General features: G+C 42.9%; 1 protein-coding gene across 2 annotated transcripts in view; it reads left to right on the top strand.

The window, feature by feature from the left end:
* PCBD2 (pterin-4 alpha-carbinolamine dehydratase 2) overlaps positions 1-2,543 on the top strand; it is a 35,662-nt gene extending 33,119 nt beyond the window's left edge. For both annotated transcript variants that reach the window (XM_019506266.1, XM_019506267.1), the window contains one exon: positions 685-2,543. In XM_019506266.1, the coding sequence (XP_019361811.1) occupies positions 685-780 (96 nt within the window). In that variant the 3' untranslated portion in view covers positions 781-2,543. The remainder of the gene's footprint in view (positions 1-684) is intronic.
* The last annotated feature ends 9,192 nt before the right edge of the window (positions 2,544-11,735 follow it).

Here is an 11,735-nt window from a genome sequence, read left to right as displayed (position 1 = left end):
CCGGCGGCTGCCTGGCACAACCTGCAGTGCTTGGGGAGCCTGTGGCCAGGGAGCTGTGGGGAGAGGAGGGAAGCCGCCTGCATGGCAACCCATAGGGCTTGTGCAGGTGTGGCCCCTGCTGCATGGTATGTGGCCCCTGGCCACTTAGCGGTTGGACAGCCCTGTGTTAAGAGCTGATTGCGCAAAGTGCTCACGTCTCACTTGTGAAGACTTCCCAGGCTTCCAAGACTGCCAAGAGCTCACCAGTTGCTTCACCTTTAGGAGCATGCTTTTTAACATAACACTCAAGTCACTGAATTGACTGTTTTGCAACTTGGTTGTTGGCCCAAATTCTTTGTGAAACCAATACGTGGAATTTAAATGTGAAGAGTGAGTAATTTAATCAGACACTTCTCCTTGGATGAAACCCAAGAATGCAAAGCCTAAATTACTTCTCTGCTCTGTGAAGGGGCTCTTTTTGGTTACTCTCCAGATTTGGCTAAGCCTGCTCACCTAGGATGTCTCAGTCCCTGGACAACCAGAGAGATTCGCCGTCTACTCAGAGGATTTTTTCTAGTCTAATTCATTACAGAGGCACCCCCTCCCCTTGAGGCATAGACAGCATTTCCCACTGAATTCTGATCAGTCTGCAGAGAGGAGATTGGAATGTGAATAGTAATCCCTTTCCTTTCCTCTTTTTTACAGGTTCAGATAACTCTCATTTCCCATGACTGTGGGGGACTGACCAAAAGAGATGTGAAGCTGGCGCAGTTCATTGACAAGGCAGCTGCTTCTGTGTAGTAACTGAATATGGAAAACCTTGTAAAAATGCTATTCCTTTGAAAACACTTGATAGCTAAACAATATTGCTTGGTCAATGCAGTGATCTACATTCTCCACTGGGTCCGTCCCTTGTGCCTCTTGAGATCCAAATCCCCATGTTGGTTACATGTCCCACGTAGCTGATAAAAAACCAGCTTTATTTTGAACAGCCCCTTCTTAGAAATTAAAAGAGTGTTTTAACATTAAACACCAAACCCAGGAATGCAAGTTACCATTATCCTACAAGACATGAAAGCCAGAAGGAAACTTGGAGCCTGGCCAGAATTATGAGTATTCCCCAAGTCCACAGTAATCTCACCTAGTAATGCAGCAGCTCTACCAGAGTGAGCCTGGGGTTGCTGTCAAGCGAATGGATCCTGTTCCTGGTGCCCAGCCAAGCAGGGCATTTGGGTGACTTATTTCCTCCTCTGTCCCTATACTTTTGCATGCAGAGAACCGCAACAGTGAGATGCTTTTGAGAACCAACCCCCTTCTTAGCTGTACATACAGGGCTTGATCCTGTGAATGGCTCAGTCACCTTGGCCCTGATCCAGCAACCTGTGTAAGCACATAAGTCACTTTACATATGTGCTCTGGGAGCATCCCTGTACTTATGGTAAGTATGGGTTTCAGTGCTTTGCTGAACTGGAGGGTCAGGCGCTCAGCATTTTACAGGATTGTGCCTTTACCTTGTTACGACATTTTTGTGTTTCATTAGAGCTTGCAGAAGTGGTGAGTGGCTTCTGTAACACCAGTCAGTCCTGTCAGCAGCAGAGGCCACATTAGATTCTTCTATGAAGCCGTATTAGTCTGAAAGTTCTGGTTACCCATTTTCTTACAGTCTCAGTAATTTGTTTTTTAATCTAATTTCAAGGCCTCCATGACTTGCCGAGTGGGTAGAAAACCATTCCTTACAGTGACCCCAGATTGTAAAGACTTGGTCTTCTTCTGTGATACTGGCTCAGATTGGATTCCCATGGACAGCAGTGGGATTTCTGCCCAAGCAAATACTGCAGGGACAGGCTCCTTCTTTGTAGTCCTGTTACTATGTATACCTAGCCTGCAGCATCAAACCTGTCAGATAATACCTAAAGAAAGATTGGCACCTTCCACCCCTGAATCTAGGCATTTATTATGATGACACCAGAAGCACAGTTTATAACTAGGAAACTAGATCTACATTGAATGATTGCTAAAGCAATATTTGGTCTACTTGTTGGATTTTTGGTCTTCCTGATAATTTTGGAGGCACTTCCAAGTAGCTAATACAGAAATATTCCAATCATTAAACTTTTAAGAAATGAACAATGCATCCTTAACTAATTCAGAGTCATACAGTGATAGACAACAGTAATTAATTTGTAGGATCTTAAGGCTAAGAGTTACTTTTAGTGACCATCCCTGGGATATAGGGTTAAAACTTAGAAGTGAGTCAATTCTAGTTTTACGTGCTCAAATACCAGTCTCTCTACAAATGGTCTGACTTTGCCTGTAGGAAGCCAAGGATTTCTTGGACACGATTTTTAAATGATCATTGCAACAAAGAATTAAGCAAGCCCCCTTTTCCCCCTTTCCCCCCAAACCTTAATTGGTGTATTGTGTCAACCATGGATAAATGAACAGTCAAGCCTAAAAGTTTGACAGTCTCTCTAATGAGCTCTGAAAAGAGATGGGGGAGCATGTTTAGAAAATGATCTATTATGCAAATACTTTGAATAAAAACAGGAAAATCAAAATACCTCTCTACTTTGTTTCTGCATAGTTGAGTATATACATGTATGTGACAAAATTCTTTGGCTTTGACCTAAATTGTATTTAGGGTCTTATGTTTAAAACACTAATTTCTACATCATGTTAGGAAAAAATTTGCCACAATATTATCCCTTGGGATGTTGGTTAGTGGTATCATGCTGTACTGTGCTGTTATTTTTGAGGTCTGTTGCATAGTAATAGAAACCAGGCAAAATAAATTGTCATGAAAGGTGAGTATTACAATGGAAATGTTTTTAATTCAGTGCAACTTTTTGACAGAGGTTTTTCTTCGCTGCCTGTTAACTTGCTGCATATATCAAAGTGCTGTGAGATGCCCTCAGCAAGGAGAGCTGTAACAAATACTTCATTAAGCTATCATTGAACTAGCAGTGGAAATCATTTCCCTTTTTTATGTAAAGACTTTTGACTTCAGAGGCAGAATCTTAGGGTGAAATCCTGGCTCCGCTGAAGTTATGGGGAGTTTTATCATTGACTTCAATGGGGCCAAGATTTCACCTCTGGCTCAGAGGCAGTACTCTTTCCTCCAGCCTGCTATATATATATATTTTTATTAAGTTGCTATTGGCTGCTTTCCTTTCCTGCTTTTGCTGGATACCTGCATTGTTCAGCACAAAAAGTAATGACATTCTCCTGGGGTTTGGTTTACTTTTTCATTAGAGAAGGACCGTTTTTAGGCTTTGACAGAATTCTTAGCATTTTTGTATTGCATCCCAAACCTGTCGAACCCCTCACACTCCCTTCACCAACACTGTTAGTTTTTATAATGAACTAGCTGCGTTCTGCAAAGCAAGTGGCAGTGGAATCTTGGCCGTGTCCTAACTGCCGAAAAAGCTTTGATTGCTCCTTGTATATCTTTATCTAGCTAAATCAGAGCCATCTAGCTGTAGTCCACCATGTGTGCAGGTTCTGTCTGTCTCTCTTAAAACCTTCCTCTGTGTGTGTGTATATGCGTGTGCATGTGCATGCACATGTATGTGCTATTTGCATACAGAGAGAATGTGTGTTGGTACTGAAAGAGGGAAGAAGCAGTCACATTGCTCATCCCTGAATTCTTGGTTGGAGAATAGCAACTGAGTACAGAGTACAGCAGCACTACCTGAGAATATGAGCAGTACCGAGTTCCATTAAATCTACATGGGAAATTCATATGGAGAGAATTTCATTATATGTGTTGGTTACAGGCCAGCAGATGCGGTCTGATGCTCCTTCTCTTGTGAAAAATATTATTGGATCCTTGATGATTGAAGTGGCCCAGGCCAGAGTTTTAAATCTCATCTAGAAGACATCTCTACAGCCATAATCACACCTATGATTAGATTGCATGGTGCTGATGAGTCGAAAGAGGCAAGCAAATAAAAAATACCCTCTGTGCAGTGTCCTAATTTTTTATGTTTATGGTTTCACAAACTGGCACTGATCAGTACTTTCTCTGCTTAGCTTTTAGGATCACAGCCCAACTTAGAATGGCACTCCTTTCTCTCCCTATGTATTACACAGTTCAGCTCATAACCAGCAGCTACCAGGATAAATACTTTATTAGAGTGTTTGTTATTGATTCCAGGTTCATTATGATGTAGTGTTTGGATAACCTGACACTAAGAGCTGTATTGCTGGAAGATAACTCCCTGGCATATGGATTAATTTAAACCTGATCTCAATTACCAGTGAAATCTCTGGTTTGCATAGGATAGTCGGAAATAAGTTTTTGACTATCCCAAAAGATGAAAGCCCTTGGTGAACTGTTTAGGAAACAGTGCAAAACTTGCATTGAATCTGAAAAAGTAATTAAAGGGGAATTAAAGTCACTGGACTGCCTGCAGGAGTGCTGGCTTCTGCCACTACAGTGTTACCCTCATGGTAGCCAACAATGCTAAAAGCACTCGGTATTTCCCACTTACTCTGCACGTGTGAATGTTTCCTCCCACATTGCATAATATTGCATTCAGGTAAACAATAAAAGGGAAGCGACAGAAACAAATTCTTATTACAGAATCTGTGTGCAAAGAAAAACAACTTTGTACCAAAAGACCAAGTAGAATGAGAGGGACAAAGCAGAAGGAGGAAAGAAGCAAATTTGAAGGGGTGTGACCAGATCTGGCCATATAAAGTACATAGGATCAGAGGTAAGTCCTTTACCATGGAAGCATGCCATATATGTGTTCAAGTCCAAACTTTTCATACGTGGGTGGTGAAGTGTTGTCCAACACAATCTTGGCAGAGTTTTCGCCATCCTTTTCCTTGCTTCATAATCTTCACTGTTACTTGGCTGCAGCATAGGCAGAATGTAGGTATCAACATTGAAAAGTTGGTGTTTTTCTTGAGTGAATCTGGGTGGGAGCAGCACAGGATGGAAGAACTATGCTAGAATTTCCATATCCATCTCCAACACCAAACTTTTCTAGCCCTAAGTGACTTTACTTACATTAGGGGAAAAAGCCCCTCCTAATTCTAGTAAGCAACCGTGAATCATCTGGGTCATGGTGCATGCGGAAGAGGTCTAGTCAGATGCTGGATGCATCCTCTTGTGGCTGACAAGCCCAACTTGAGAGCGACACAGCTTCTTATAAGTCTCAGATCCATAAGTTGTCTGAGTTGGAGTCCAACTTTACAACACACTGTTTTCTTTCTCGCTTTGCTTCCATCCTCTGGATCAAAGCTGCTTTATGTTGAGCTGCACCCAATGCCATGCGCTCCCTCCAGATTGGATGGGATACTGTGTGCTCCTCTTGGCTTTCTATGTTGATGTTGAACAACTTCATCATTTTTGCACACATGGTACCACCAGAGAGGGTGACCCCGCTTTCTAGAGCTATCTCAAATCTCACTATATAAAATATTCATGGGGATAGTCTCTTCCCAGTCTCCTGATGTGGCTGGTCCATTGCAACCTTTTCTTCTTGACAGTGGTTTCTAAGTGTGTCAGTTCTGTGCCCTCCAGCATGTCTGTGTTTGATATTCTATCTTTCTGCTTTATTTTCAGGATCTTACATGGACATCTCACGTGGAAGTGGTTCCACATAGCTTAGCATTGCATATATGTAGTCCACGTTTCTGAACCATAAAGCGGGGATGACAGTACACAAGTCTTGTAGGCTCATATCTTCACCTTAGCTGATAGTTTGCTGTTTTTCCATGCATGTTCCTGTAATAGCCTGAAATTCTTAGCTGCTTTTCCAGTTCTGTTAGTTCAGTCTGAAGGTCAAAATTTCTGCTGATTGTAGAATCCACGTAGCAAAAAACTGTTAACAACACAAAGAGATTTATCCTCCAGAGTGATGTCTGGTATTGGTTCTTTCACCCCTAGGTATGTGATCACAGTCTTGTTGAGACTATTTGCCATCCTAAAGCTCTTGCATGATTCAGAAAATCTGCCCAAGAGATTTTGCAGGAAAGATTCACTGTGGGCAATCAAAGCCACATCTGCAAACAGAAAATTGCTCAGAATCAGTTCTTTCACTTTCTGTTTCTAATTAGAGTTGCTATTATATCTTTTAATTTACTGTGACACATTCCTTATTTCATAGTGGGCTTGTCTACATGAGACGCTTGACTGTGCAGCAGACTAATTTGCTGTGCAGTAAAGCATCACTGTCTATATATGCGTGGCAATTAGGGCTCAGTAGACTAATTTACTGCGCTGCCGTCCTGCCAGATGCAAGTGGTATCTGGCAGCACAGTAAAGTACCGTGCTTAAACGTCCATGTAGATGGTGACATTGGGATTAGTTTACTCTGGCTCAATTTGAGCCAGAGTATATTCAGTCACATTAACTGCATGTGTAGATGTGTCCAGTGATGCCTAAAGCATCTTAGCTGATTCCAAGTGGCAGAGATGAAGCTATTGTAGCTGACACTATTCGAAATATCTTCAGAATATAGATTTATGGATTTCTGAGGCAAGAAAGGGACCACTGTGATCATGTAGTCTTATGTCCCACACAGCCCAGGCCAAAGAATCTCACCAGGTGACTTCAGGGTCAAACTCCTCATCCTCATTGGCAGTCCCTTGATACAAGGATGACAGTCTTCCAGTAAATGGGGATGTCGTTATTGAGTCTGGAGATGACTGAGGAGGCTGAGCCAAGATCCTCATGCTGCATATTTGACTGCAGATGTGGAAAATAGCTGCAGAAGGAAGGAGTGGATCTCAGTCATGTTGAGTTAAAGCTCTTTCCTTTTGTGTCTCTCCTCTTATCTGCTTTCATAATGAGGTGAGTGTGCACGAAGTGATTGATGCCTTGTTGTACATCATGCCACTGGGGATGATTCAGTGCTTGAGTCTTCCAGGTGTTGATATTAATGTTGCATTGTTTCAGATTTGCCTTCAGGGTGTTCTTGAATTTCTTCTTTTGCACACCTCTAGAGAGATGACCATTGCTGAAGTAGTATAGGGCCTGTCTTGGGAGCTGGTTGTCAGGCACCCTTACGACATGTCATGTCCGATGGAGCTGGTACCCTATAAACTTGGCTTCAATGCTGTTGGTGTTTGCTTGAGCCAGAACACTGGCATTTGTTCTTCTGTCCTTCCAATGGAGGATTTTCCAAAGATATTGCTGATGGTAATGTTCCAAAGCTTTCATATCTGTCATCCATGTTTCATGCCTACATAACAAGCTAGGGATGATAAGCTTGATTTGGGTCCTGATGTTATGATCATCAAAGCCACAATTTTAGAGAATTCCAAAAGCAGCACTCGTAGATTTTATCTACTGCTATGTCTTGTGTTGTGTCAGGGCTGATGGTACTTTTACTAAGAGGTTAGAGATTATGGATTTGTATAGGATGGTTTGGTTAGGGATGATCCTGTCTCAGGCAGGAAGCTGAACTAGATGACCTATAGAAGTCCCTTCCAGCCTTCTCTATGATTTCTATGAGTGTAGTCTCTTTACTTTTTGGGGAAAGGTGGCTACTCTGGTAGGGGAAATGCTCAACATCCTCCAAGGATTGCCCTCTAATTGTAACATGGGGAGGGGCAACTAGTTGGTTTGGAGTGGGTTAGTAAAGTATCTTTTGTTGTGAAGTTGGCAGAGAGTCCAAGCATTTTATATGCTTCTTAGAAGAAATCAAGAAATACCTGGAGCTCTTCAGTTGAGTGGGAACAGATGACACAGTCATTAGTGTATTGAAAATAAGTAACGGAAGGGTTGGTTATCTTGGATTTGGAACATAACTGGTTGATGTTAGAGATTCCTGTCCATGCAATACTGGATGTGACTCCAGATGGAAATCTATCAGCAATGAATTGTGGAATAGCTGTGCTATAGATGGAAAAGAGTATTAGTGCAGCTGAACATCCTTGTTTGACTTCAGTTTCAATGGCAAAAGGGTCTGTTTCTAAGCCACTGCTTAGGATGGTTGTCTTGTCCCTGTGAAGAAGGCTGATAATGGGACAAATTTTGGCGGGCATCCAAATTTCATCAGGCTCTTCCATAGGGCCTTTCTGTTGTTTGAATCAAAGGCCATAGTCAATGAAAGCCATATAAAGATCTTAGTGTCACTTGCAACACTCATTTTGTAGCTGTCTATTAACAAATATTGTATGTATTGTACCTTTGAGTACCATATTGGTATTTGGGTAGTATCTTCACAGCAAGGAAAGTGAGTTTATTGAGGCTCCTCCCAGGTATGGGCAGGATGCAATATCATAATTACTGCTGCAATCTGATCTACCTCCTTACTTGAATACAGTACTTATTCTGGCATCTTTCAGGTCACTGGGAATCTGCTCGTGTTTCCAAATTTTCATAATAATGATGTGTAGTTGGTAAGAGAGCTTTTTTTTTTTTTTAAACGTATACATTTCAGCTGGTATTCCATTTGTTTGTTGTTCTTCGTCTGCTTAATGGCTTTCAAGGCATCTTGGTAAGTTGGCAGGTCTGCAAGGTAGTCCACAAAGGAGTGTTGTGGAGCGACATTGATGGTATTGTCTTTGAATTTGGGTCAGGAGCTCTTGAAAGTGCTGCTTTCACAGTATGTTGATGGTGGAGCTGCTTTTAAAGAATGCTGTTCCATTCTTGGACCTCAGAGAGTGGCTCCTTGTGTGGTGGCCTATAGATAGCTGTGGTTGTGCTGGAGAAACTATGCGTGCCGTGGCTGTCTGCAAAAATGTGAATCTCTCTTGCACAAAGAGATTCAACATTTTGCAGACAGCCACAACATGCATAGTTTCTTCAGTGGTGTGCCCTCTCACCCCTTGTTCTTTTATTTTTAAATCACCCTCTGGTTTTTGGCTTTAATGCGATGATACGTGTCTTGCTTCAGAGAAGAATTCCACCTTTCCCCACTCCGTCCCTTCCAAGTCTTTCTTTCCATAGCTCAGGGTCTCTACCCACTCTAGCATTGAAACCACCAGAACGAATGATCTTACCTTCCTCGGGGAGAGATGATGAGAGCTGGTTGAATTTAGCATAGGATTTTTCTTCTGTTTGGGCATTGTATCAAGGGTTGGGGCGTGCTCACTGATGGCTGTTGCATTTTGTCTGTCGGTCAGTTGAAGAGGAAAGATCATGAGATGCCATGCAGATGTTTTGGCATCTTGATAGCAAAATGAATGCTGTGATGATTTCTAATTGAATCAAGTATCTGTCCTGGAGAAGCTTCAGCTAAAGATCCCAAGTAACTTAAGAATCTGCTATGACTCAGTGTAGGTTGTTCTAGTGGACTTAAAGGCCTCATTGCTAAAACTATACATCTTACGTCTTCCCTTCAGTGTTGAGCAATCGTGGCTTATACGTTTGTCTGCTAAACTGAAGAGACATCTGTTGTATGAAGCAGGGTTGAATTAGGAAAGGGAATTTTACAAACAAAACCATCTCCAATAGCCTCCATGATACTTGAAAAATCTATAGAATAAGGATGTTTTAAGCTTCCATTGCCTCTATTCATATTCAGAAAGCCTCCATATTTTGGTGATGAAACATATTTCCTTTTAATTAAGACTCCTGTTTAAGATGTAGGTACTCCAGCTTTGCATCTGTGTTGGGTAATCTGCCTGTTCATTCCCTCCTGCCAACATTTTCTGCTGTTCAAATTTGCTTTTCCAGAGCACGGATTCTAATTAAACCAAACATAAGTTGCTTCAAAGTTCGATTCTTTCAGAATTCCACAGCCTTGGCTTAGTTTATGCATCTGTGCTGGCATTTTTAAGCTTGAGCTAAAGGATTGCAAACTGACTCTGTTTAGTTAGCTAACACTTTGTACATGCTGGATTTAACATGCCACAGTTGTTTGTTCCAGGACACAAACATATGCGGTTTACTCTAAGCTGCATTTTAAAGGCAGCCAAAACTACCTTTCTCCTGGAACAAATATTTATGGAGGGTCCAAATTAGTATGTATCAACATATTGACTGAGTTAATTGATGATTACTTAACCCTAGGTTAAAAATCAAAACAAGACTAATGTAACTGCATCTGTAAATGTAACTGAGTTGCATTTATACCGCTGACATGTGTTCCTTGCTTCTAATCAGTGCTACTCAGAGGAAATACTCTGCAGAATTGGGCCCCTTAATTTATAGGATTTGAACAGTGATAAAGTTAGTTTCTAGATAAAACGTGGCAGCAACCCCATAATGCCTGCCTGCAGTTATTTGATAAGGGCTAAATCCACTGAAAAGCTGTAGTGTCTCTGAAGATCACGAGAGTGCGTGATAACAGAGCACGTGCTGTACTGCAGTAACAGCAGCAGAAACGCATGGTCGTTAGGACCTACTGAAACCACGTTTTTGTGATTTTCGCAGAAACCGTCATTTCAGGCAGGTTCTGTGAAAAAGCATGGGCGCCATGCTTTTGGCAGGCTCCCTGAGAAGAAAATAAAATAAAATACTTACTGAAAATAAAATGCTGGCTCCCTCTGGGTAGCCAGCAGCCCTCGTGGCTCAGTCGTGCAGCCCACTGGGGGTGGGGTGGGGTGGGGCGGGAAGAGACGAGGGGGGCTGCTGCCCCCTCCACTGCTGATTGGTTGCAACGGCTGTCCATCTTATGGCTCTTCCTCCTCGTCACCAATTGGTGCTAAGGGGTGGGGCCGCATGACAGATGGTCCTTGCAGCCAATCAGCAATGAGGAGCAGGGCTGCTAGGGCCTGTTGGCCAATCAGTGGTGTGTGTGGGGGGGGGCAGTCGCACTCCACCCATAAAAATGGCTGCCCACCCTGTGATTTGCACCTGAAATCTGCTGGGAGCTGCCTCGAGTTTAGTAGACGGCTAGTTATTAGTTCTGCCCTTTTTGCCTTTTCCAGGAGCAGGAATAAAGAAGCTACCATTAAAGCTCAAATGTGTATAGATGCAAGTACGCTCTCGCCTATCGCTGTTTCCGTGTGTAGGGATGAAGGTTGCTTTTTTAAGAGACAGGATGATGAAGAGTGAAGCCAAGTGAGCAATTTGACGGGAGAATGTTCTTGGCCATCTTCAGCATTGCACAGCCAGACTCAGCAAGGTGTTCAGCTTGGGTTGGACCACTCTTGTACTGGACGCTGGGGATGCACTTTGCTGTCCTACTAACCTCCTCTCCCCCAGTACACGCACATCTTTTTGCATAGACAAAGAGGTTTTCCTCATTTCTCAATAATGAACATTTTGACAAAACTTGTTGCTCTGTGGCTTGTAGAGGGGGCCTAGGAGGTGTCCAGCAGTAAAAATGCCTTTCTTCTGCTATCTTGGCACCCCACAAAATATAAACAGTAAAAATGAATGTAATTTCACTGCCCCCTACAAACACTTGTGACTTGGAAAGGCATGTGGTCGGGATGAAAATAATACGTGACAGCAGAATGAAGAGCAAAGTGTCTGGTCTGCGTTGCTCATGTTATTTTACATGATGAAGGGTTACTGTCTGCCTTCCCCTCCTGCTGGGGGTTTGCCTTTTTCCTCTTGACTGGGTCAGTGAAACTGGGTTAGGTAACAGCCCACGTGCGTCTCGCTTCTGTCTTCTGGTTCTCCATGGTATGGTGGGGCCATAGGGAAAAATGGTTCAGGGGCCTGTGCACATCACAACACCTGGCTCTATCCACTAGCATCCATATGGTTGTGGGCAGGGTGATTCTGTCCTTGCCTAGGTAAGAAGGGGCCTCCTCTCACGGATGGCTGCAGACGTGCCCTTCCCTCCTAGAGAGTAACAGGTGGCAACAGGCACGCCAGGGTACATCCTTCAGCTCTACTTACC

This window comes from Gavialis gangeticus, unplaced genomic scaffold (assembly GCF_001723915.1).
Source record: "Gavialis gangeticus isolate Ggan-Ray unplaced genomic scaffold, GavGan_comp1, whole genome shotgun sequence".
In the NCBI taxonomy this organism is placed as follows: Eukaryota; Metazoa; Chordata; order Crocodylia; family Gavialidae; genus Gavialis; species Gavialis gangeticus.
The sequence above is the reverse complement of the archived record's forward strand: the minus strand, read 5'-3'. Positions and strand labels throughout refer to the sequence as shown.